This window comes from Patiria miniata, unplaced genomic scaffold (genome assembly GCF_015706575.1).
Source record: "Patiria miniata isolate m_02_andy unplaced genomic scaffold, ASM1570657v1 HiC_scaffold_5, whole genome shotgun sequence".
Lineage (NCBI taxonomy): Eukaryota > Metazoa > Echinodermata > Asteroidea > Valvatida > Asterinidae > Patiria > Patiria miniata.
Window position 1 is genome coordinate 50,524 of NW_024037072.1, and position 26,668 is coordinate 77,191.

The 26,668-nt window shown below is 41.2% G+C and overlaps 2 protein-coding genes across 5 annotated transcripts; one reads left to right on the forward strand and one right to left on the reverse strand.

Annotated features, from left to right (window-relative positions):
* The first annotated feature begins 4,816 nt into the window (after window positions 1–4,816).
* On the forward strand, window positions 4,817–11,191 carry LOC119741995 (protein FAM133-like). Of its 2 annotated transcripts, none has more exons than XM_038217988.1 (8): window positions 4,817–4,972; window positions 6,283–6,380; window positions 6,694–6,772; window positions 7,058–7,126; window positions 8,179–8,211; window positions 8,904–8,972; window positions 9,746–9,841; window positions 10,593–11,191. In XM_038217988.1, exons 1-8 carry the CDS (start codon window positions 4,949–4,951, stop codon window positions 10,677–10,679), a joined length of 555 nt encoding a protein of 184 aa, XP_038073916.1. In that variant the 5' UTR covers window positions 4,817–4,948; the 3' UTR covers window positions 10,680–11,191. The 2 variants fall into 2 exon arrangements, with proteins under 2 accessions (XP_038073916.1, XP_038073915.1); XM_038217987.1 differs by having other exon boundaries at window positions 4,820–4,972; window positions 6,256–6,380.
* A 5,063-nt stretch (window positions 11,192–16,254) lies between these two features.
* LOC119741996 (dnaJ homolog subfamily C member 27-like) lies at window positions 16,255–25,391 on the reverse strand. Of its 3 annotated transcripts, none has more exons than XM_038217991.1 (6): window positions 25,276–25,391; window positions 21,175–21,323; window positions 20,650–20,722; window positions 20,170–20,366; window positions 17,943–18,013; window positions 16,255–17,024 (listed from the first exon to the last, which is right to left on the reverse strand). In XM_038217991.1, the coding sequence occupies exons 2-6, from the start codon at window positions 21,310–21,312 to the stop codon at window positions 16,919–16,921; spliced, it is 585 nt and encodes a 194-aa protein (XP_038073919.1). In that variant the 5' UTR covers window positions 21,313–21,323; window positions 25,276–25,391; the 3' UTR covers window positions 16,255–16,918. The 3 variants fall into 3 exon arrangements, with proteins under 3 accessions (XP_038073919.1, XP_038073918.1, XP_038073917.1); XM_038217990.1 differs by having other exon boundaries at window positions 25,272–25,391; XM_038217989.1 differs by having other exon boundaries at window positions 25,258–25,391.
* Window positions 25,392–26,668: the final 1,277 nt, after the last annotated feature.

Genomic DNA, 26,668 nt, shown 5'->3' on the forward strand with positions numbered 1-26,668 from the left:
GAAATAAAAGAATGATGGCAGTTTACAGTGGAAAAATATACACATGAAATTACTTTAAAAAGATTAAAGTAGATCAAAAGAGTTAAACACTTGGGGGGGGGCCTATTTCCAGCTCAAGGTTTTAACACTCATAATAATGGGCGGATAATCGGGTGTTAAACAGTGTGAATGAATCAATTAATAGAGAGTCCCTTACATGCGATGGCAAACTACTCCAGATTCGGGGGAAGACATGACTAGGTGTGTTTTTCAGGGTTTGAGTTCTAGCATAGTGGTGACTAAATGTGAGACAATCCTGGTGACGAGTGTTCACTACTGTGTTGGCCTTCACTGATTGGCAGTCAACTAAGTTAAACAGGACTTTAACTGTGAAGGAAACTATGTGCTTCTGTCTACGTGAATCTAGAGTCATCCAATTCAAAGCATGCAATCTGTCTTCATATGACATTGCACCTTTGGGCTGTTTGAGGCACATTCTACTTGCCCTTCTCTGCACTCTCTCAAGTTTGGCTGCATTGGATGCTGTGTATGGGGACCAAGCTGGCAACCCGTATTCTAGTACGGGCAAGACAAGTGAACGATAGAGGGATGTCAAGGCCTTGGTTGAAGCACCACCTGCAATGTGCCAGATAAAGCCTAATGTCTTATTGGCCTTTGAGACAGTGGCATCGACGTGATCGTTCCAGTTCAGTGAGTCGTTGATGATTACCCCAAGATATTTGAATGTAGGTGTAACATTGAGCGATTGACCGTGAAGAATGTAACTTGGAAGAACTGCTGGTTTCCGGGATCTGGATATGTGCATGACCTTGGTTTTCTTGATATTCAGCTGCATACCATTGAGATTGCTCCATTGTTCAAGTGCAGTCAGGTCCGACTGGAGGGTGAGTTCATCTTGGGGTGAGTGGATTGGCTGATAGAGGAGTGTATCATCCGCAAAGAGTGCACAGTTTGTGGATAAGTCATGAGAAATGTCATTAATAAACAAATTAAACAGGAGGGGGCCAAGAACACTGCCCTGAGGAACACCTGAAGTAACTGGTGCCCACTCGGAGTAGCATCCCCGATACGCAACTCGTTGTTGACGACCTATTAGAAAGGACTTTATCCAGGTCCATGTCGATCCACGAATATTGAAGTTGCCGGCAAGTTTGTTAAGTACCATATGGTGAGGCATAACATCGAAAGCCTTACTGAAATCGAGGAAAATTACATCGAGTCGAGGAGGGTGCGGTTTATCCAAGATAGTTGCCCAATCATGGATTGTGTTTGCAAGCTGGGTGACACATGATTTGGAGGCAGTGAAACCATGTTGCTGGGGGTTGCCGAGGCAGAGTGATGTTACATGGTCGTTGATGTTGTCAGCGACAGCCCTCTCCAACAACTTGCAGATGATTGATGTCAACGCTACTGGACGGTAATTCTTGATATCGGTACGACTGCCAGACTTGAAAACCGGAGTTATTTGTGAGAGTTTCCAATCTGCTGGGACAACGCCAGTAGTTAGGGATGAGTTCATCAATCGCATCAGAGGCGGAGCAATTGATGATGCAGTCGCTTTTAAAATCCTTGGTGGTATAGCGTCGTGACCTGGTGCTTTATGAGGATTTAAGTTGGACAGCGACTTAACAAGCCAGCCAAGGTTCACTGTTGTGGGGTGAATCTCTGGAATTGGGAAGTCACAAGATGGTGGGGTCTCTGCAGGAACCCCTGTTGGAGTATGGACAGAGGTGAAGAACTTGTTGAATGCATGACAAATATCGGCAGGCTTGTGGAGCTGTGTCTCGGCTGTCCTGAACGCAGGTGGGCATTTGGATTTCCTTTGGTCCTTAACAAAGCTCCAAAAGCTACGTTTGTTGTCCGGTAGAGCAAACAAGTCATTGATGTATTCCCAGTACTCCTTCTTAGTTTTGTTTTTCACCTCATTACGGATAAGTTTATACCTGCTCCAGTCACTGCTGTCACCGTTCGATTTGGCCTTGACGAAGAGCTTTTGTTTCTGTTTGATGAGGCGTTTCAGTGCAGGTGTTATCCATGGGGACATGCGACGATTGCATGTCTTCCTGGGGATGCTGTCTCGAATTGCTGCATCCAGTATGTCCATGAACCCCTCCCATGACTCCGTGGGATCACTGTCCTTCATGAATGCAGTCCATGGCGCAAGATGTAAAAGTGTCTCCAAATGTGAGAAGTCAGCTTTCTTGTATTGCATAAATGAGCGGAGGATTTTGGGTTCAGGGGGAGTTCTGTTTGCAACAAATGAGAAAAACACTGCGTGGTGATCGCTGCTGACTGGATTTGCTACTGTTTCTACTGAACGGAATTTCTCCTGCCGGTTTGTGAAAATAAGATCGATGATAGTCCCAGACGATGAAGAATTATTTGATGGGCGGGTCACTTCATCAACCAGTTGAATGAGGCCTATCGAGTTGATTACTCCTTGCAAATTCGTCAGTGAGGAAGATTCTGTACACCAGTTTATATTGAAGTCGCCTAGCAGTAACATTCCTTCAAAGTTACGAAGATCTGATTGGAGGTTGTCACAGACATCTTGAAGTTTATCGAAAAATGTTACATCTGAGTTTGGGGGACGGTACACAATTCCAACAAGCCATTTTGAGTGTCTTAGGGTCAGTGATAAGAAAGTTACCTCGATGTCAGTGGGGCTAAGGTGGTCGAGATGAGCCGGAAGCAACGAATCCTTCACTATTGCCATGATGCCACCACCTCGGTTATTCCGGTCACGTCGGATAGTGGAATATCCAGGTATGTTAAGAACATTATTTGCTGACAGCCATGTCTCTGTGATGCAGACAATGTCCACAGGATGAAGCTCCAGAAATGACTGCATGTCCTGTTGCTTACTACAGATACTACGAGCGTTGAGAAGTAGACCGGAGATGGAATTCCTGTAAGTCTTTGAAGATGCAGGGAAGTCCAAAGGATAGTTGTTCAAGTTATTATCAGGTTCCACTGTAGAATTGAGCTCATGATCGCTGCCAAACTCCTCATGGAATGAAGTGTCAGAGCATGATGAAAATGGCAGCTTGTACACACAGTATGGGCAGAACCAGTCCACAGTGCTAGATATGATGAATGTATTAGTAAAGGGGTCAATGTGGGGCCTTGTGGGCAGTCCCCTCCCTCAACAGCATTTAAACAAACAAAAAAGAAGAAATTCAAGAAAAAAAGTTGCACGGGCTGCGGAAGTGCTAGGATCTGTTCTTGTAATTGGCTAAAATTACTCAGCTTCGTCCCCTGGATCTCATGATTCTCATCCGTTTGGAATCTTTGTGTAAACCGCCCCACCCCTAAGGCCAAACTTCAGATACAGGATACATATGCGCTCTGGTCACAGGGGCGGATTCAAACTGCCATTTGCCAGGGGGGGGGGCCTAGAATTGTAATGAAGGGTCCAGGACCTTCGAGCGCGGAGCGCGAAGCCCTTACGGCATGGGGTCCGGGGCCCGCTTAAGCTAAGGGCCCCGAAAAAAATTGGATTTTAGATGCTGTGTGGTGCAATCTGAGGCGATTCCCGGCCACTTCCACCGTTTAGAAAACGTTTTAGACATCTCCGTATTTTTTCACAATTTTCTATTTTGGAAAGGGATTTAGGCCACTTGTAGAGCCATTCGCTGCTGAAGGTACAAATAAGGTGGGGGCACCGCTAGGGTGAAATTATTGCAGGGAATTTGGCCGGAGGACTAATGCGAGCGCGGAGCGCGAAGCACTTAGTTACGGCGTGGGGTCCGGGAAATTTTGGATCGTAGATACTCTGTGGTGCAATCTGAGGCGTTTCCTGGCCACTTTCCCCTGATTTTTTTAGCAGAAATTTGTAAAATTACGAGGGGATATTTTGTTTCATTTGTTTCAAATACATGTAGGCCTATATACTCTTGCTCTTATAAAGTGTCTTCTGTATTCAAAGCTTAAAGTTGAGACTTGAACATACACATAATTTGTCATTGTTCCGCGCTCGGTCACATAACTCTCTTTTCCCTCCATATTTTTACATGGCAAGGGGGGGGTGTTTAAAGGGAATATACAACATTTGCAAACATCGAAAAATAAAAGTACCAAGTTTTTGCGAAATACCTTAATAGGATGTTGGTAAATGACAGTCTAAAGCATCCTGTAAAATTATGGCACCTGGTATACTGTCATTTTCAAGAAAAGTGGTATTTTTGTATCAATTTCCAACGCTGATCGGCCGATCAGCGTTGGAAACAACTGGCTTTTTTTTCAAATACTGGACCCAATTGACCATTGCACTTGTTTGCAATCGATTACAAACCTATGAACGGGTACGAGCCAGCTAGACTGGTTCCCTGACCTTACAATTCCCCAATGTATGTAAACTGCTCTGTTTCTTCTTATATAGAGTCAGGGAACCAGACTACAGGAAAATGATCGTTTTTCTTGGTTTTTATAGCATTTTCGAACCCAAAACCTCCAAAAAGTCAGTGTAACTATATTTGCTATATATTTCTAACCCCCCAATTCCATCCATTTCTGAAAATTACAGCAAAAGCAAATGATGTATATTCCCTTTAACAGCCAAAACATATAATATAAGGGTTTGTTTCAGGGATCTTTCAAAAAACGAAGGTTTTTCAAACCAAATGTGCCCATAGTTATTTCTCTTAATCTTTTTGATTGTCCTTCATCTACATATTTCTGCCGAAAGAAATAGTCTGCTGGATTTTCTGTACAACTCATTTTTGTATGCATTAATATTCTGTCCAATGTAGCCGAAATTCGGCTAGAACGGTCACTCGAGCTAGTAACCGTGGATCACAATAGTTTGGCTATTGTACATGTAGTCACACGGCCGGGTCGACGCGACGGTCTAGTATCAGAACAAGCTCACGCACCAGTCTCTTGACTTGGAAGTTGGATTCTGCTTCGAGACTCTGTTGAAAAATCTACGGAGTGGAAAGGCGGCAAAATGGGCAAACGTGACACAAGAGTTGTAAGAAGTCTTTACTCCTAAAATGATATTTAATGTACTTATAATATAAGAACAAGGACCGATTTCAGCCGGGTTTTGCTTGAGAAAAAAAATCAGTGTCGGAAATGCACGTCCGCAAGTAGGCCCACTTGTGTGGCCTCGGTACTACAGCGCAGCAATACGGAGGCCACACAAGCTGACAAGCATGACAAGTCGTGGGTGTCCGTGTTCAATTTTACACTTTCGCATCCGCTGAGCTTTTATAAGCTGAAATTGCACTCGCATAATGTCATTCACTTACATAGATATGTGTACATTCTGAGATAATCCACGAATTGCCATTTGCACGGGACTAGCTTGACTCCAGCTGACATGCTCATTAATAATCATATTCATTCACATGTAGCGCACTGGAGACATAACCTGTTCGTTAGAATGTGGTAGCAAGAGACCCTGGCCTAAAAAAATGGCCTCTCAAAAATTGTCCATTTTCACCTCTAATATCCCACCCCAGATTTCATTTACATACCTTATACATTCAGCAGTCATTCATTTTCATGAAGCCTAATGATCGACTTGAAACAGACCACAAAAAAAACAAATGTGAAAAATCTTGACGATCACGGTGGCTTGTCCGTAAAAAAAACGCCAATTCCAACGGCTGTCTTCCATTTTGTTTTGTTAATTATGTAAATGTATGCATCACGTGATGACATCGAAAAAAATCTGCGTGCGCGATGTATGTGGGTGCCACACCGCTTTTAGGCGCCGCAAGTGAGTTCAATTTTGGTCTTGTGCGTTGTCGAGTCTCGGAAAGCTAGACAACGAGAATGCAAAGTGACTTTGCAAGCTTGCTTTTCTGCACTGGTTCTCAGTCTGATCTGCTACATTCAATGTAGCAGTCACTAGCAGTGAGTAGGCTAGTTATGAAACAATAAGAATCACAACTAAATGTTGCCTTGTTTAAATGAGACATAGGCCAAATTGGCTGTATTGTCCATATTAGTTGGTAGTCGGCCTTGTGCTTGGAGATGAAAAGGAGGGTAACGGCTAAGATATCATTCTCAGAACTTTTTTTAAAGGGAAAAGGGGGAGGGAACAAAACAAAATGAAGGGATGTACAATGTAAGTCCTGCTAGGCCTATTACCAGATTTCAGACTTTGATCAAATTGTAAATGACGTATCAAGCACTGTACATGTATATGTGTGTATAACATACTTTTCCCTTCCCAACTTTCAGACAAAATGTCAGACTCAACTTACCTCTCTGAAAATGCCTATACACGTATAACCCTTGAAGTAGGTATGCATTACTCAATTCTTTTGTCAGGCGTATGTTAACCCAATAGCCGCAGCGAGAGCCTCGGGGCCCACACAGCAATCAGGACCCTCCATAAGGGACTACTTGAACAGACCCAGACCAACATGGTGAGTTACTGAAACTTTGTAAAACAACCTTGTAAACTTGACATCATTTATCATGACGAGATCTACCTCAGTAGGGGGTAGGCATAAAGGTGTAACAAAGTATTTCTTCTGAGCTTGGTGACCAGTAAACTGAGTCAGAGGACAGTGGTTTTGCATCGCTGGGATAGACACATGAGCTAACAAGTTGTGCATTTATTGAAACTATATAACAAAGAACATCCTCTCAGGTACCTACAACGCATGTATGGTTTATTAGGCCATTTCTTTGAAAGTCGTATTATTTGTCTTTACTTATTTCCTTGTCTATTTTAAGGGAGGAATGGAAGGATATGATGAGCAAGAAACAAGGAGGATCCAACACTTTGGCTGAGTGGGAGAAAAACATGAGTGATGTAAGGAGGAATGTCTCAGTACTGCATTTCAGTATCATTACTACTGCTAAACTAAACCGACTGTTAACAGTTTGTATAATAATGGTGAAAATAATTTTTGTGTTCACAGGGCTTTTTTAACAAGATCAAGCCCAATTTGGCAGTAACCACTTTCATTTGAACTTGCATTAAATTCAGTAATATTTTAAGAAAACGGATCTTTGGACATAATTTAGTGGGTTTAAATTTCTGATTGGTAATTTAGAAGTATTTCATGATCGTCTTTTGTTTTGTTGCGGTTTCTAGCAATTCAGAGACGAGCTGAAGAAACACAGAGAGAAGGTGCTGAACAAGTCAAAGAAGAAGAAGAAAGAGGCAAGTCACTTGAGCAATGTCATAGTATCATAGACTAACAAACTTATCTTCATTAAGTGTTAACTAATGACAGTCAACACTTAAAGCGTCTGAAATTGTAGTGGTTTCTTTGCCCCCTGTCAATTCTACCTCCTTGTGTTTGGCCCAATTTTTAAGCACGTGTATAAATATGTAAATGAAGGTAATCCTGCCTTAAATGTTGTAAGGGAAAAAAAGTGTTCTCTGACCCTATATCTGTCATAGCGCTGATACTCATTTACATTCATTTATGCACACTCAACCTTATGTAAATACATAATATGAAGATAAACATGCACTCAAACTCTGAAGAAATATTCCCATATACGTATGCAACACTGACAATTGATTACACCTAACATGTACATAATTATTAAAGGTAGATATTTGGGACCACTTGTTTTGAATTTTGGCAGTTCTGGACCACTGTTGACTGAGTGTATTTGAATTTTCATGCCAAACAAAACAATAACTACAAAAAATGGGCACTGTTAACCTTTGCATAGCCTTGGTCAAGGCTCTCGTCATTATTCGTCCCGTAAGCGGTAATCAATCGGCGGCATATCCTCACGTGCTATATGCAGTGCATGTAAAAATACAGCGCGAACAGCGACCTCATGCGGCCACTCTTTTATGCAAATCAGCTGGACCCGATCGAGAGCCTTGGTTCAATCGTCCATATGTGAGGTTTTGGGGGTGGTTTGCACCGCTCTTTAAAATCCTGGCTTACACTCATGTACACTCATATAAGTGGGTATTTGTCTGCAATTGGGGACCCCCCATTGTCCCTCTTTTGTTTGTACTTTTTAGGAAGACCTCCCATATGTTTTGTACACGAATCCAACTTTAAGACCTCTCGGGAATTGGGGACCCTATTGTCCTCTATTGTTCAGTGTCCTCTATTGAATGCAGAAGCAAACTCATATACACACACTGTAGAAAAGATTTATTATTTTATCTATTCATTATAAAATTATATATGCTCATTTTGTTTCAGTTTGTATGATTATTTGTTCTTTCTCTTCCTGTTTCAGAAAAAGCGATCTAAGAAGAAGAAACAGGAGAGGGTGAGTTCATGATGTGCAATGCTGGTCATAATTCATGCAGGTGGATTCGTGGAAGTTATCAAGGGAACAGTTGGGGGGTTTATCTTTAAGAGAAATTTGTAAAAAGTCTTTAGTACTATGTTTTGCTTTCAGTGGCCAATTTTAAAATCAGTGCTTCTTGAGCATTGTGGGAGTACAAAAGTCACAAGCTTTCTCAGATGGACTGAAACCCATGAGTTCCTGCTTAGGTGTGTGCTTAGCAGTGCAGACGTCTGCACCACCTGACAATGCCTGATAGCCAACCTTGGCGCCTGTTGGTCGTTTTTATCTGAAAAAGCATCGGGTACCACAGTTGTGTGAGTGTTGCAACAACAAAAAATTAAAAATTTTACCCAAGAAGATGAAACACAATTTGGAATTGTAGAACCAAATAATGTAATGTCATGGCTCGGAATAGACTGATTCAATGAGTATTGTCTCACCCTCCCGAGGACGGACAGAGCACACCGTCAAAAACGTCAAGCTTCACACTGGACCAATCCATTCTTTTCAGAACCACACTAATTCCAAGAACAGATTACTTTCCACAGGGTGTTACCGACAATCTTTCTACTTTATCTCATCTGCCATGCAAAGGTTCAAGCCATATTTATTGTCTAACATATTTGCCCGTCTCTTTCTGTGTGTTTTGGTTTGTTGTTTCCTCTTTCAAGTCCTCCTCCCCTTCCTCTTCCTCATCTTCATCATCGTTGTCTGACAGTGAGCAAGATGCAGAAACAGAGGTAAGCATTTATAATAATAATACATGTATATGGGTATTTCAGTGTTTTGCTTACCACAGTGACTTTCATGATATACATGGAATCAAAGTAATATTCATAACTGGCTTCATTTCAAATCCTCAGGAGGTATACACAGAGCTACGTTAGATAGATCAGAGTGTTTAGTCCACCCTTGCATGCAGTTTAATCTAAGTTGATTCCTATGTTCTCCAAGTTTGGGTGAAGTACATGCAAAACAGTAGCACAACTTATAATTCTCACCAGTGAAGGTTTTTATTGGTCGTTGGTAGTGTGAAATGTCACTAAATGTACTAGTAAAGGGAGCCAGTCATGTTAGCAGTTTTTCATAGCACCTGTTTAATACATACATTTTTATGTAATTGCTGTTACTTGAGCAGTCCAGAACAGATTCCATTACATATACTAGTATATGTAATCTGAATGAATGCTTTAACTTGAGTAATATCATAGAGATACAGTTTTGGGTTTATTCATGCTCGCAGTCAAAAATTGGTGGGAGGGGAAACCTACAAATTTTGACTAAATCTGAATGTCTGATTAAGAAATTATTTAGCATCCAGAAAACGCTGATAACCTGACAGTATGTTGCCAACCTCTAGACAGCGTTTTATGTCAAGTGTTTAGCCAATGTCGCACTTCTTTCCCCATGAAACAATCCAAAGTTAGTATCATTACCATCAACTTATTATTTTCTCCTTCATTTTTTATCTCCAAACACATCATCACATACATCGCTGCATGTTCACCAACAGACAAGAGATAAAAGAAGAAAGAGCAAGAAGAAGAAGAAGCAAAGAAAGCGACGACATGACTACAGTTCCTCAGATGATGAAAGCGATGGACCGTCGGTAATTATTGTTCTCTATTTTTGCTAATTCATGAGGATCGAAAAAAACATTTACCCTCGTACTGTTTGAACAGTCACAGACAGTCAAAAAGTCCATCCACTTCACCTGCCATGCCTTTTACGCAGGCGAGTCATCAACAGTCGGATGATAATTATTTCAAGCAAGTACTCTGATTAGCCGAATTCTGTGAACAGACAAAAAACAGGCAACTGGTAGGCACAGCTGTCTTATCAATCACCTACATTCAAAGCATAGCTGTATAAAGTTACATAAACAGTCACAGCCAGTCAATCCTACTTTATGTAGGCTGAGAGCTCTTAACTGGTGAAAACAGTCGCTTGATTGATTTTGACTGCAAGAACAACTTGGCACAGAATGTATGTTTGCGTAGGAGGGTAAATATTGTTACTCATAATAAGCCAATTTCTCTGTGGAAAGCTGACAACTTTCCTCATTTCATATTGCAAAGCAATACTTTGGAATGAAAACTTATTTTTCAAGAGTGCTACACCCCAAAAGCATCAAAACTGTTTGTTTTTTTAGTTTTGAATCCCTAACGAATTGAGAAAATGACCTGACTAAACCTAAACAAAGACAAATAAGATTTGACAAAATCATTATCATAATGGGATGAATACAGATACGCCATGAATATGTATGAAAAGTCGTCTTGATATTGCAATAGTAATAGTTCATTCCCCCCCCCCAAGTTGTGTTCAAGTCTTAATGCTGAAACTATTTTTTTTTTCAGACATCCCACTCAGAGAAGAGAAAAAAATCAAAAAAACACCGCAAGCGCAAGAGGAGACGAAGATCAGACAGTGATGATGATAACTGAATCATGCTTATTTCTTGCTGAGGCTGTATCAGCCAGGCTTTTGTGCATGTATTTGCTCAATTTTTTAGCGCTGCTAAGCACACAATTTGTCTGCTAATAGAGCCTAAAAAAGTTTTCAATTTTACGGAGACCCTCAGCAGTCAGCACAGAAATAGGCATGCTGACCTTGGAATAAACAATTTGCTTGAAGCCCGGTTCATACTCCACGCGAAAGCAAGTGCGAAGCGAAATTCATGTCGTCAACAATGGTGGACGCGCTTTGAACGTATTGTTGATGTCACGAATTTCGCCTCGCTTTCGCGTGAAGTATGAACCGGGCTTAAGTTAGTAAATGTAATATCCAGCTACTACGGTTTGAAGTCATTACTGGTGTCGTTCTTAACATTGAGATGCATATGTGATTTCTGCAACCCCATTGGTCAAAGTTGCATTGAGTGCATGCCAGCATAGTAACAATAAGTAATGGTTTTTCTTTGTAGTCCTTGGATTAGGGCCCCCCCCCCAAAAAAATCTCTTGTTTCTGGTATGGAGCTTGCCCCCAAAGTAATGCGGCGATGCGGGGGTTTTTTTTTCCCCCATTTTTTTCCTTCAAATGACGGCTGATGTTGTGGATGACGCTTCGACCCCCTTAAAACTCTCAAAAATATCCTTCAGAGTGGAGCTTGAGGTGACCTCAGTAAGGCCATAGGGCTTGAGAATTCTGCACCCACTTACGATCTCGACTGACACGAACAGTCTTCGGGAAATTTGGATAGTCAAGACAAATGACAGAACAAACGGTAGTAATGTTAGACCATACATCGACATCATGCATGAGCTGCCAGGCTGGTCATTAGTCTGCACCCTTACATATGTGCGCTATTTGAAAAGCATTTACAGGGTACAGATACACGATCATTGCTTCTTCAGTCTGGCTTCCAGATGCACAAGTACAAAATTACAACACCGTCTGCAAATGATGCCCAACCAAATTTAGTGCAAAATATACGGGAGCCCAGAGAGGCCACATAAAGCTTATACTCGATTGTAACCCCATCTAAAAACAAGTTAAAATTGTGCAGCAGCAGGATTCCAGTCTAACCAGTGAGTTTGGCAGTTTTGATACATCATCTTATTTTGAAGAAAAAAAAACGTTTTAATTTTGCCAACACATACGGCTACGGCGACGCGTGCAGACCAGAAACCTTAGACTTTTTTTGCCAGGGGGTGTGCAAAATGGTATGACAATTGGAGGATTCAGGACTGTTAAGGTTGTACAGACTTTGAGTGTATATGTACATGTATATGTGTAGTCAAGTGTAGATGATTTGTTTTTGTTGTTTCATGTGCAGTATTTTACTTTTTGAGGACAGGCTGCTTAAATAATGCATTGTGTATTTTTCATGAATCTACAGAATTTACAGCACTGATGGATTTCTATGATATGTGTTTTCTGTTTAAACTTCTTTTTAAGAGGGAAGCAGAATTGCAGACATGAGAGGTGGCACCTCTCTCTAATGCATCCTTAATTTGAAATCAGGATTCCCACAGTCATGGGGAACCCCTGGAATTTAAAGCCATCATGGAAAATTTATGGCATTTTTATTTTACAAGGAGTAATGGGAAGTTTTTATTCCAAGAATAATATTTGGCTACGGCTGTCTTTAAGCTTCCAGTTTGCATTCCTATTTACAAATGTACTATACATGTTCTTCCTCTTTATGCATGTTTTCTCCTTACTTGATGCATGTTCAATGCATCATTGTGATGCTTAGTGGACTTGCTGCTAAGATGCCTAAAGCCTATTGCAGGAATTGGGTCATTAAAGCCCTAATTGTGTCCTGGAAAACTCATGAAGTTTCCATTTTAAGGTTTCTGTGTGAACCCTGGAATAAAATTATAGTATGACAATCCCATTGGTTAATGAAGCAACAAGTGTATGTATGTTCACCACCTGCGCCAGAGTGAAATTAATGCCACCTCAGTAACGGTGTCTACTTTTGGTTGTTGGGTAATCCTTGCACGAGATCACTATACACTCACGAGGCCCTCTTCAATGGAGAAACCATTGTGTACACTATTTTACAAAGCAACAATTCAGTGATTGATTATATGTAAACAATAGGTAGCACAATGCTTTTGCCATCAAAGAGGGCTTTGATCTATTATGTGTATGCAGTGGTAATCAGTTTAGAGTGATGTGCCCTGGCCACGTATAAAACATGCATTGCAAACTGCTATGAAAAAAGCGCAAGAGTGCAGAAAATAACAGCTCTGCAGTCTGTACAAGTTACCCATGTCTAAAGTTTTTAGGATATTTTTCTTTTTTTCGGGGGGGGGGGGGTACTATATTTACTTGGCATTCATTTTGTTGTATTTTTTGTGGAATAAATTAATGATCAGTGGAATTCACTACCATGTCTCATTTCTTTTTTCACTGTTGATCTAAATAAAAGGTTACTATATTTCACACATATTTTGTACAAATCTTCTTTTTCAGTCCTTCAAAATTAAAAAATGTATTTGCCTAACCGGCATTTTGTAACAAGATTCAAAATATACACAAATTGAAATTTAATTGGAGAGTATATTTGACACTTGCCAGTGTACTTTCTACATTTAAAGTTTCTTGCACATTCATTAATGAACAAAAGCCTACATAGTACATGCCTCATGTAAATCAAACTTTGCTTTTTCATTTTTGCAACTTTGGTCTAAGTTTTCTCAAATCCAATTCAACGTACACATTTATAAACTCATCCGACAATGATTAACAATCTGGAATTTAAAAAAAATGGAAAAGAACAAAATGTACAATGTATGTCATAAATTCAGATTACCAAGTATCAAGCTCAAGAATATTTTGGTCAGGTTGATTACTTTAATTAATCACAAAATTAACCTGATTAACTATAAAACAAAAGCGTTTAAATGACCCGATACAATAGGTCATGTAAAGTCTCTGGAGTAGCTATTCTCACTAGGTTTTTATTTCTCTTTGATGTCTAACTACAGGGCAAATCCAGTAAAGAATTTGGATAACAAACCTAACCAAACTAAACATTCTTACAATAAATACTCTGAAATTGAACAATGTTAAAGATTACTTTCATTCCTTCAGAGGGTGTGACCCACCTATTTTTAGTTCATTTTTTTAAAGGTAATATGCATTTGCTTTTGCAGTAATTTTAAAAAGTGGTTGGATTTGGGGTTAGTACTTAAAGTAAATATTGTTACACTGACCTTTTTAGACTTGTTTTCATGGGTGCTGGAAAAAAACAAGAAAAAAATGCTGTTCTTGTGGTCTGGTTATCTGACCCTACTTCAGACGAAACAGAGCAATTTATAGACATTGGGGAACTGCCAGGTCAGGGAACCAGATTAGATGGTACGTACCGCACCCATTCATGGATGTGTTAGCGTTTGCAAACAAAACATGGACTAACTATATTGGTAAACTGGGGGAAGTTAAACTTGCACGATCCTCCTGGCATGCTGACAGTATTTATACAGTCGGTTAGTAGGCACACTTTTCAGTTGACCAAAATCAACAATGACCTCATTTCACCCCTAGATGACCTTTGACCTCAAATGTCTCAAGTCATCCGAGTCCCCCTACCCAAAGATTATTTACACCAAGTTTGGTTGCGATTGTAGACTGACGACTTTTCATTAGACAGCACTAAACAGTTAAAGGTATAGTCCATCATTTGTAATTTGTGCATTTTGTTTGTTTGAAGCAACAAAAGTGCTCAAGATTTAAAGAAGGGTGCTGAACAACTAACCTGATGAACTTTCAGCTCAGCTTTAACTGTATATTTCGAGAAAAACAACATTCTAGGATCTCAATTTCAAACAAAAGTTGCTGAATCTGTTTTGAATTGGGCCTGATGAATTCAGCGTCAGAGACACGTTCTCACTGAGACGATTGCAGCTACGCAATGTCGCGCACTGATCCGACGAATTATAGCAACCGCGCGCGCATGTGCGTCATGCAAATGCTTGCGCGCGCTTCGCCAAATAAGAAAACGAACTACTAATTTGAATTTCCTAAGAAGCACCGTTGGAAAGGCCGTCTTTTGTTGATTTCTTTAAAATGACAGCTTGCCAGAAAGAATAATTTCACAAGGAAGTCCCCTTGCTATCTTTCAACCAAGTATGTTTTTCAACGATCATTACACCACTTACTTTTTGGATAGCTGCAAATGATGGACTCTGGCTTTAAACCTAACCAAAATGGAAGACACGGACACACACAAACGTGTGTTCACCGTCGATTGTGGACGTCCTATTGTCCCTCTTTTGTCTGCACTCTCAACTTTTTAGGAAGACTCCCATTTGTTTTGTACACGACCCCAATCGCAGACGTATGCTTGGAATCGTGGACGACCTTGTTCTCTTTTGTTCTCTGGTATTTTTCATCGACAGTTTGAAAAGATGAACATATATTAATACACTATCTGAAGATCCCCCTTTCTTGGCTTAAAATTAAGCCAGGGTATAAAAAGTCAGTTTTTTCCCAATGATGGTCAGCAGACCATCATTGAAAATTGATAAAAAAAAATTCCACTTTTCATGAAAATGACAGCACACCAGGTGCCAAGCTTTTCACAGGCTGCTTGAGACTATTATTCTCTTACAGTCAAGTAAGGTATTTCATGATAATTTGGTCGTTTGGTTTTACATGTTTGCAAATGTTTATTACCTTTAAACACTGGTTACGCAACTCAATGTAGCCAATGATTACTGTACATTTCCTATTTCAAACATTTCTTCTGCCTTTTTAGAGTGTTCACTGCTGTGCTTACAGCATCTCTTCTGTTATCGGTTTCTTTTATCAGGAAATCATACATTCAGCAGTGCAATAGGCTCAGAAAGGCTAAATAAGTTCCAGTCAGTATGCTCTGACCATCTTCAGGAGAGTGCCTAAACTCTAAGAAAGTCAATACTTAAGTAGCAAAAGCGAATTTGATACTAGTGTGAAGTTGCATCCTGTGTGGATGCCAAGTAGCTGGGATCCTAGAGCAAGCTTGGTGCCCACTGAAGTGGAACAGTAGGGTTGCAGTCTCAGTTGAGGGAGGACCTAGGGTATAGGAGACCCATCAGTCTATAGGTGGTAGCTGAATAGCTGATGAGGACCTAGGGTATAGGAGACCCATCAGTCTGGAGGAGTGGGAGCCAGATGTCGTTGAGGTGAAACCCGATGTCTTGCGGAACTGTGTTGTGCTTGCGGATCTCGATGGCTTCCCGTATGCTATCTCCACCATGCAAAGCCTCAAATCTTACTAAGTAAGGCTGTGAGTTTGCATTTAATTTTGTGAATGTTTTGCAACTATTTTAAGAAATGTTTAGTTCAGAAATTTCACAAAATCTTATGTCTGCCCATTATGGCTGCAAATCGGCATGGTTGACATGATAAGTCAACAATAATTGACAGAATAAATAGCGGGCAGATAGTTAAAAAGTAAAAACGTGTACCTCAAATGGAATGAATCGAGTGCTGCGGTGTTTCTAAGGGTTTTTTTTAAATTGGGACTAAATAGGTTTGACAACCTACTTAAACATTTGTGCTCTGACTGTTTAATTCAAAGAAAGATCGTGTGAATGCAGATCCCTTTTATTCAAAATTGGGGTTTAGAAATTTGTAAACACATTTAGATTTTTGTTTAACGTTTCAAACGTGTAAACGTCACATCCTTAGGGCCAAGTTGCAATTTATCATTCATGCAGTTGACTCCAGGATACCGTGCATGATTTCAGACGGAGGGGTACCCTCCGTGTCCCTATACACACTCCAGACTATTGTTACCTAACACATCCCCTAGATATCTCAAAAGAATTCCTGAGGTTCTGGGAACACAATGACAAACACAAAAGAGGGGGGTCCCCTCCATCACATATTTCCCTTCAACAAGTCCCTCCTCAGCAGTTCAAAAGATGAAGTAGAGAAAAATGACTGAGAGGGGCATTAGAAGAATTACTGATGGCGCCTGAATTTCACACGAAGATGCCATGGGATTGTGCTCATACTCTTCGTATATGGGCACATACCAGTGCGTGTACGCGCCCCGTATCCCCAACTGCTGCTCTTACACAAGGTGATGAAGCACAGTCATTTTTAGAAATTACTGTCTGTTCATGCATGGAGTCGATTTCTTTACACCAGGAAATGACAGGGTGTGGCGGGGTGGGGGCAGTTCTTGGCATATCTTGGGTTGCGAGTTAAAGCAAGCTATTATCTTGCAGTGCTTACTTTTCCATCATCCCACCATTTGTCCCTTGGACACATTGGTTGAGGCCACCTCCAATACCTCGCAGAACATCCTCAGTACTCCTTCACCGCTCATGGCGGATGTCTCATAATATCTGAAAGCAGACCAGACCCCACAAAACAGCTACTTGTATTAAAATGGTTTTATACTGTCCATCAGTATGAACACACAGCTATGTTTCATAATGAACCGCAACATGGGTTGTCCAAATACAGGATGTAAATTTGGCATCAGCAAACGTGACAACTACAATAAAGGTTTTTCAAAAATCTCCCTCTAAAGCTTTGACGAATACTCATCTAAAAGTCCATCTTAACTTGGACTATAATGGACTGTCCTTATATATCGTGATTATGACTCACAAAGCTAACAAAAGCCTTGGAATTAATTAGGACGTGATTTCTCAAACTCAGTTGTGTAACATGCAAGTTAAGTTTTGATTGCTGCAGCTCAAAATAAGGGAATTTTGAAAAGGAGGCTTTATAGAAAATTTCTGTAAAGATTCAACTGCACACACAGGAAATCAACATCTTCAGCATTGATGGGGTTTAAAAGTTTATGAGAAGCAACATACATGCCAAATTGTAAAGTAGTAAACAAGCAGTGGCGTAACTCTGTGCCGGCGAGTGGGGGGGGGGGGGGATGGGGGATGATCACAATCCAAAAATTGCCCAGCCGTGGAAATTTGAACAGCAAGGGGGGGGGGGGGGCGGGGGTGGCTGGACACCACATTACACTAGGGGCGCTCTTTAGAATATAGATGTATATTAATAAATATTGCGCTTACATCAAAACGGCGCATTTTAAAAGATTTGGTACTCTGTTTCTCCACTTCTCAGTCCTATTGAATACATTTTGGTTGTTGGGATGTTCGACAAATACCTCGAAATCCGCTGCTATTTTCTCAAATCACGGAACAGTGAGGGGATGATTCAATAGCCTCCCCCCCCCCCCCCCCCACCTCGGTCAAAAAGTGGGAGGATATACCCCCATCCCCCTCGACCAAGCTTACTTGAGTTTCCTGGTTACCGCCCATTTGGCTGCCTCCTCTGCAGAGACTGCCCGCTTGCCTTTAATGTCAATCTGACAGAGAAAACAAAACTTATAAAGTTATAACATATAATGTTGACTGCTTCGAGTAGTGTAGTATAACTAGTCTCCCGAGGTGATCCGTTGAACATTTTCGTGGATCACCAAAGGAGGGTACTTTCACAACACCACGAGATAAGCAATCAATATTTGGTTTATAAGATCTCCCATCGCAGACTCTGCTTGAATTTAAATCAAGTTAGGTTTTGCCCTTCACCGACGTATAAACACTGTATACTCAGTCTGTAACCTCCCGAGTGAAAGTTGGAAAAATTCACTCGGGTGGGACTCGAACCCACGACCTCCTGCTTTCTAGTGCAGATGTCTTACCACTCGACCACTGAGCTAACGGGATCAGTTGGCTCGTTCAAATCTGATGTACATAGCAGCGGGTACCACATTAACTATTCATAAGATGGAATTTTGCGTCGGGGTGATTTACATCAAATTAGGTTTTACCCTTCACCTACGTATAAACACTGTATACTCAGTGTGTAACCTCCCGAGTGAAAGTTGGGAAAAATCACTCAGGTAAGACTCGAACCCACGACCTGCTTTCGTGTGCCGATGTCTTACTTCGCTCGTACCTGCAAAGGGCAGATGAGCTTCACAGAATCTCGTGAAGGAAGTGGGGATGTCATTCTGGGTCATTTATCATGACCTATGTATAAAGCATCTGGCTGCAGCTGTAGACCGCGGTTAGCCAATGCATGCAAATACTATCCGAAAAGTGTGCCATAGAAATGCATACACACCATACCGGATGTGATTTCTTTTTCATTGCGGACCATGTGGATAAATATCGAGCGTCGAATGATATGCATTTCGACCCTTCGTGAATTCAAAACGGAGCCTGAGCAACTGACGGGAGTTGAAAAATTGCAAAACAGATAAGTTTTACAGATTTTCCTACATTATTATGCATTTCAACCAAAAAAGCGAGCGCCGCATTTACGAATGAGAATAAAAGAGTGATGAATGACTCCAGTCTTAACGGCTAGGCCTATTATCGGCCGTTTCAAACCTTGCAGGGTCGTGGTCGTGATGACTTGCAGGTCACAGGTCATGCAAAATCTATCCAATCAGAGCGTTATTTCGTCAGCCCTTCCCAGCGTCCTGTTTGCAGGGCGGGGGGTACGAGCGAAATGTCTTACCACTCGACCACTGAGCTGGTGAGACTCGAGGAGGTTACCGTTGTTTATACGTCGGTGAAGGGCAAAACCTAATTTGATTTACATCACCCCGACGCAAAGTTCTATCTTAAAAATATGCTTGATTTTAAGCGATAAATGATTAATTTAATCTCAGTACAATTAAAATGTACTGATACATGATTGAGAAATAAGTTGAAAATTCACTAGACTTTTCTAAACTACCCCTTCACAAAGGGTTTGAACCCAGCTCTGTGGCGCTTGTGCTTGGCAACAATACGCGCAACGCGCACACCCATATGCCTTTGCACACAATTCTGGTTGCTATGCGTATAGTACTTTGGTTGCTAAGGGGATAGTACTTTCCTTGATACGGGTATAGTAATTTTGACCATGCACAACAAGATAGCAAAAATAGCAAATGCCATGCGACTAGCTCTCGGCCAATCAAGACACAGAATCTGTGGGTGAGGTATTAATTTTGATAATAGAATGGTTGGGGGCAGGTGAATTTTAACACTGGCTTTCAGTCTTCAAGTAAGTAATGAATACTTGGTGCTGTCTGATTGCTTGTGTGAAAAAATCTATAAGCTTTTTGAATTGGGTTCGACTCAAACCCAATAACTCCTGGTTAAGAAGGATGCACTGGTAAGCAGGAGGTCATTGGTTCAAGTCCCACCCAGACAAGTACCGGGTAGTAACCTGTAGTATGCATTACTTTCCATACAAGTGTGCACAACACATTCCAAAGTGTTGTGCATTTCTGTGGTATTTGGTACTTGACCCCCAAAGAACCATTAGGGGGTTAGGGTTAATTTATCTTTTTCTCACAAGTACTAGTTCAGCACTAAATGTGTTAAACTATTGAAAGCTTAAATTTTATTGAGCTAAAATCTGTTCTTGATTGAGGCTGCAGGCTTCTACATGCACCAAACATCACTTAAAAACATCACTTTGAAAAAAATGTTCCGAACACATTTGATCAAGTCTAAAAGATACCTTATTTGCCACTACAACTGTGTGCATTGTCCCTGCTCCATTTCTAACTGCCTCTTTCAACCAGAAATCCAGGTTTTCAAATGAGGTACGATTTGTGATGTCGAACACCAGAATGCATGCCTGCGTCCCTCCATAGAGTTCATTGCGCACTTCTGCATACTCCAACTGTCCGGAAAGATCCCACAGATGGACCCTCACTGTGTACAAATTCATGGAAGAACAGTTGGTAAATAAGTAGTTTTAAAAAATGCACAGTACATATCTTCCAAAAATGCTGCTCAATGAACTACACCAGTAAAAAATATTCCAAAGGATGTTTCAATAATTATGAAACAACTGTAAGCACTTTGGTAGCGTTTAGAATTTCGGGTGATTTTTCAAAAATGTAAACAAAAACATGATAAAGAAGTCAAACTTCTAAGTTTAAATGCAAACAACAGGCAAACATGCCTCAATGAAGACTGTATTGTTTCTACTTACAGTCAAGATCTTTGACTTTCTGAATCTTAAATCCATAGTCTACGCCTACAGTTGGCTGGTATGCTGCCGAAAACTGAAAGTAGAGGAGAAAAGAAATCTGAAAATTACAACATAAATGGCACTTTATGGGTTTTATCAACTTTGTTCAATGATGGACTGTGGATGAAGCAAGACTTCAGCTGCATTTCTTCTGTGGATTTACTTAGTGCTCAAGTACCGCCTTGGCATTACTAAACAGAAAAAAAGGGACCTACAGAAGGGACACTCCTAGGCACTGCCAATGGCATCTGACACTACGCAATGATGCTACAGGTTGGAGAAATTCAGGATAACAAAAGTTGTGCGTACTTATCTGCCCTTTACACACGAGAACCAATGCACATGTGTGCTATGTCTCTCCTGCATGAGCTATCATGAGTGTCAAAGCACCATCTAATGTGCATGCATAGAGCCAATAGTGCAAACCATTCTCTATATTTCAGGCTAAGACATTGTGCATCGGCTAGTCTGTAGTATATTTTTTACCTTATCTTCACAGAAGTGTTTAATGAGGCAGGTTTTGCCCGCAGCTGCTGTTCCTAAGGCAATGATTTTGACCCAGATAAGAGAGGAGACAACGCCTTCAACGGAGATTGGGAGATGGCCAGACTCTCTATCCATCATATCATCTGTAACTAAATATCAATCATCCACAAAAGAGGTGTTAAAGCTTTAACAAATAAAAATCACTAAATAATTCAGAGGCATTCAACGATAGGTATATTCCCAATAAAAAAACTAATATATTTCAGCATTATTTTCCATTTGTAAAACGAATGCCTTCTTTAAGTGAAGTGTATAGAGTGAGGTGAAAATATACAGCGCACGCACACAAAAAAGGAACTAGGTATGCGTATTCAAATAACTAACTCATAAGCACTCATACAAAAATAAAAGCATGTTTATGTAATGGCCTGATTTTTTTTCTCACTTTTTAAGAATTAAGATAAACTCAAATAAAAGTCAACTAGTAAAGTGCTTTCAAATTACAGGAATATGGCTACGTGTTTCTTTTCTGCCCGAAAGCTGTCTTGTGAATACGAGGTTACAACAATAATTTTGGCATGGAGCCAGACTAAAATTAGTACCAAAAAACAGTAACTGCGCATGTTCAGTGGAATACAGGTCAACTCGTACGCAGGACAACTCATACGCAGACCAACTCGTATGCGAGGCAACTCGTACGCGGGATAACTCGTACGCGGGCCAACTCGTACACGATCCAACTCGTACGCGTGAGTATAGACTAGCGTAAGGATGAGGTTTGGACTTCGAATTTTTTTCAGCAACTCCCATTCCTTTTGTATTCGTTCTCAAATAATGGACCCCCACTCAGTATCCGCGTAGCTGGCATGGACTTGAATTGTTTCTTTTCCAGTGATTCCAACCGCGTAGCCAGAGATTTTAGGGGTGTATTTCCGAGTGGCGTCCCAATTAGTTCATTTTTAAATCAGCTTGTTTTGCTCATTAACCGTAAAGTTATGATTTGTTTTCCCGGACGCTATACGACACTGTACGCTATACGACATAATGCCACGTAGTGAGAATTTAAATCGTACAATGTCCGCTGCTAGTCCGAGTAACTTGGACCCAACTTATCGCCTTTTTAAAAATTTTGACATGGTCTGGCGATAGTAGGGTCCAAGCCCATTCCGAGACCTAGACAACACAGTCACTGACAGTCCCAAAAACCAACATTTTCCAACAAAAAACATCAGATTTCACCTTCAAAACGGCCTCCAAATTACTAGGTATGCCACCTGAGGTACAAGTAGACATCGATAATTAAGATAGTTGTACTGAAGTTTACTTACGATCCGGAAAAAAGTGAAATTTCCGTTCATTTCGGAGAGCTCCCCTCGCGATCTTGAACACGTTAAATTTGCGATCGTGTTTAAAGTTTGAACGACGCGATTTCTTCTACATGCCCAGCGTACATTCGATGGTCCCCGTATCCCGTATGCGATTCCGTTACCGAGCGCGCGCGATGCATCGATTATGATAATGATCACGTTTGTAAACACATACATGTGCATTTCGAACTGTAAAAGGGAATCGGGAACCAGCTTGAACTGGTACCCGCTATAAAAGCTGCGCTAGTTCCCGACTCCCTATTATCGTTTGAAATGCACATGTGTTTACAAACGTGATCCAGTCTACTCATTATCATAATCGATGCATCGCGCGCGCTCGGTAACGGAATCGCACTCGGGATACGGGGACCATCGAATGTACGCTGGGCATGTAGAAGAAATCGCGTCGTTCAAACTTTAAACACGATCGCAAATTTAACGTGTTCAAGATCGCGAGGGGAGCTCTTCGAAATGAACGGAAAATTTCACTTTTTTTCCGGATCGTAAGTAAACTTCAGTACAACCATCTTAATTATCGATGTCTACTTGTACCTCAGGTGGCATATCTAGTAATTTGGAGGCCGTTTTGAAGGTGAAATCTGATGTTTTTTGTTGGAAAATGTTGGTTTTTGGGACTGTCAGTGACTGTGTTGTTTAGGTCTCGGAATGGGCTTGGACCCTACTATCGCCAGACCATGTCCAAATTTTTAAAAAGGCGATAAGTTGGGTCCAAGTTACTCGGACTAGTCCGCTGCATATTTGTAGACTTCCAACAATACACCACTATAGTGGCCCCGCGCTATGTGTAAATAAAATCGTTGTATGTCTTGACAAATTCTCCACACTAGCTGCGTGGTTGGAAGTAGCATTGCACTTCACATCGGTCGCTAAATTAAATGGATCATATTTTTTTTAAATGTATCTTTGAAACTTTTAAACTTGTACAGTATCGTTGTTATGGAATTTAAATTGTTGAAAATACATATGGCTACAATCACAGTCATTCAGTCATACAATCGGACGGTGATAAATTGTTAACTTTGGCGTCTGTTTTGGGGTAAACTTTTGGCAATCGTAAACATCGTTCAATTTCTTTTCATTTGCTAATTTCGGTCCGCGTACGAGTTGGCTGGCGTACGAGTTGGTTCGCGTACGAGTTGCGTACGAGTTGTCTCGCGTACGAGTTGACCAATCCGCGTACGAGTTGTCTCGCGTACGAGTTGGTCCGCGTATGAGTTGTCCCAACCACGTCCCCAGTGCTTACCATATTTCCAACCGCGTTTCCAATAGTAAACCCTGGATAGGAAACTTTCTTCCTGTATCCTGATTGGATACCGCAATTGGCTAGTAATGGATTTTTATCATGTACTTGGTGCTATATATTTACAACGTGCAGTACGTGTTTTCGCGATCATTCGTCCACGCCTTCTCGAAAATACTAATTTCCTTTCCAATTTGCTCATATTAATATGAAATATGATACTGCATGTTGTCTCGATAAGATCGTAACAGTTTGATTTCAAAAATCGTGTTTTCGTAACTCACGCCGTGCTCGCGCTGCTACGAATTGACTCTGTTTTTACCCCAGACACCTCATACAAAAACAAACGCTAATGTGTAACGCATATCCAGGCACCAGACTGTTCCTTATTTGCATATGTGTGCAAAAATCTTGCACATGCAAATGATCCAATACCAGGGTGAGAGAGCAGGTAGTGGTGGGCGCGTACTGCTCGACACCCTGGGGACGAGGTTGGAGTTGTCCTGTTTCCGTTCAGTGCATATCCGGCTAAACTGCTAAAGGGGTAGGCCTAGCCCGACTGCGTCTGGCCGTACAGTACTATCGCAAGCTCTGTAGTACGGCCAGACGCCCGATGCTTCCAAAAAGACTGAATTTTTTTGGCCGCCGATGTAGCGATTTTGCTACATCTTTCAATCGCGATTTTCTTTTCATCCAGGACACAAATTTCCAAAGTTAAGGTTCGTAGTGGTAGAGCAACTCATACCTTTTCGAAAAAAACGTTCTTTGGTCTCAATATTTTCATCCATCTGGCCACAAGACGAATTTCAGTCATCAGATTCCACAAATATCGTCCCCCATGCGATCCCCCACGCGATTTCAAAATGGCGGCCGCGCTGTAATGTATGCATTATGCGAGCGCGCTTGGGCAAGATAATAAATATGCATCATAGTTTATGACGTTTGTCGGACACTTAGCGCGGCTGGCCATACAAACACGAGGTCATGAACTAAATAATGCATATTCATTATCTTGCCCAAGCGCGCTCGCATAATACATACATTACAGCGCGGCCGCCATTTTGAAATCGCATGGGGGATCGCATGGGGGACGATATTTGTGGAATCTGATGACTGAAATTCGTCTTGTGGCCAGATGGATGAAAATATTGAGACCAAAGAACGTTTTTTTCGAAAAGGTATGAGTTGCTCTACCACTACGAACCTTAACTTTGGAAATTTGTGTCCTGGATCATGGATGAAAAGAAAATCGCGATCAAAAGATGTAGCACTAGCAAAATCGCTACATCGGCGGCCAAAAAAATTCAGTCTTTTTGGAAGCATCGGGCGTCTGGCCGTACTACAGAGCTTGCGATAGTACTGTACGGCCAGACGCAGTCGGGCTAGGGTAGGCCTAACTAAAGGTTTGCCGTCTCCGGCAAAATATACACCTATTAATATTCTTTCCAAACTTACATTCAAAATATTACCTACAAAAACTACACGTAGGCCTAGGCCCTACACTTCTTCATCTTCTTCTTCTTCCAAGCTCTGCGCCAACTTCATAAAGTTGAAGACTGGGGCACATTGTTGGTGCGAATTACATGTTTATCATGTTTATGATGCTGACTGACGGAAGTCACAGCCGGCCGCGCGGCCCCTGGCAACACAATATAAGTTCTGCGCGACTTCGTTTTGTCTATGGGGGAATAGACTTGGCTCAAGTCGAATTCCTTGCATGATCTAATAGAACGTCAGCAGTACTGCGTAAGTTCTTGGATTTCACCCTAATTCCGCCTTGAGGTTAGTCTAGTTTGCGGCTGTAGAAACAGTTTGGTACCCAGACGTAGATTTGTTTCACAATGCACTATTATATCACAAGTATTTCCCTTCATTTGAAGCTAGGACCTGTCCAGTGCATTCGCTTTTGCGACAGTGCAGTTTATGAATAATAATTTCAACAGCTGTACAGACGAACTGTACATTGTACATTTCACATTATACCACAGTGTCGTAAACAAGACTTGAAAACCCACGGGTGTGATCCAGTACGAGAGGAAAAGACACGAAAGTAAAGTAGCAGAGAATCTGACAGAAATTTTGTGGTGCACCTAAGCCTACTGTGATGCAGAGCAGTGTCATCATCGCCATGGGCGTCGCGAGAGCGGGCGGAGGGGGGGGGGGAGGTGGGGGGGAGGTGGGGGGAGGTGGGGGAGGAGGGGGGAGGTGGGGGGAGGGCATGACGAGCCAAAACCAAACAAAAAAACAAAAAAGGGGGAAAAGGAAGAGGGGCGAAATCATACTGTTGCTAATTAAATGGGTTGAAGGGGGGCCAAATATCCCTGTCAAAAAAACCTCCAAAATTGATCGATCGGGAACCGGAAATGCTGGAAAAAAATAGGGATTATTTTTTGGGGGGGGGGGGAGAATGTGCTTTGCCCCCCTCTAGAAAAAATATTTGCGACGCCCATGATCATCGCGTAGTTAGTCGGCGAACAAGGTCTGGTGAATACAAAACGCGCAATTCCTGAAGTTAACATCAGGGGTGTGAGTGACCACTGATAAAAATAGCTGAAAACAGCTGAAAAAGGTGTAAAAAAGCTGAACTTTGGAAGTTTTGTATACTTTTGTACACAGCAAGTGAGGAAAAAAAGCTGAAATCCAAAACAAAAAAAGCTGAAATCAGCTTTAAAGTTGAGATTTCACACCCCTGAACATACATAATGTATGAGCTGATATGTCACCAGATATATGAATATTTATAGAATTTCGCTCAAAACTTTCTGAAACTGGTGCGCGCCATTTAAAACCAATTTTGAAAACTGTATAAAGGTCTGCAACAATAAACAAGCAAATTTATTTGATACAGGAAATAATCGAAATTTTA

Excerpts from the sequence above, each read along its gene's own strand:
- LOC119741995 (XM_038217987.1), top strand. The coding sequence starts at position 4,949 with ATGGGCAAACGTGACACAAGAGTT. Across the intron at positions 4,973-6,255 it reads GCAAACGTGACACAAGAGTT|GTATGCATTACTCAATTCTT; the intron begins GTAAGAAGTCTT and ends CCCTTGAAGTAG. Across the intron at positions 9,842-10,592 it reads ATGAAAGCGATGGACCGTCG|ACATCCCACTCAGAGAAGAG; the intron begins GTAATTATTGTT and ends TTTTTTTTTCAG.
- LOC119741996 (XM_038217991.1), bottom strand. The coding sequence starts at position 21,312 with ATGATGGATAGAGAGTCTGGCCATCTCCCAATCTCCGTTGAAGGCGTT. Across the intron at positions 18,014-20,169 it reads CAGTTGTAGTGGCAAATAAG|ATTGACATTAAAGGCAAGCG; the intron begins GTATCTTTTAGA and ends TTTCTCTGTCAG. Across the intron at positions 17,025-17,942 it reads GCGGTAACCAGGAAACTCAA|ATATTATGAGACATCCGCCA; the intron begins GTAAGCTTGGTC and ends GTCTGCTTTCAG.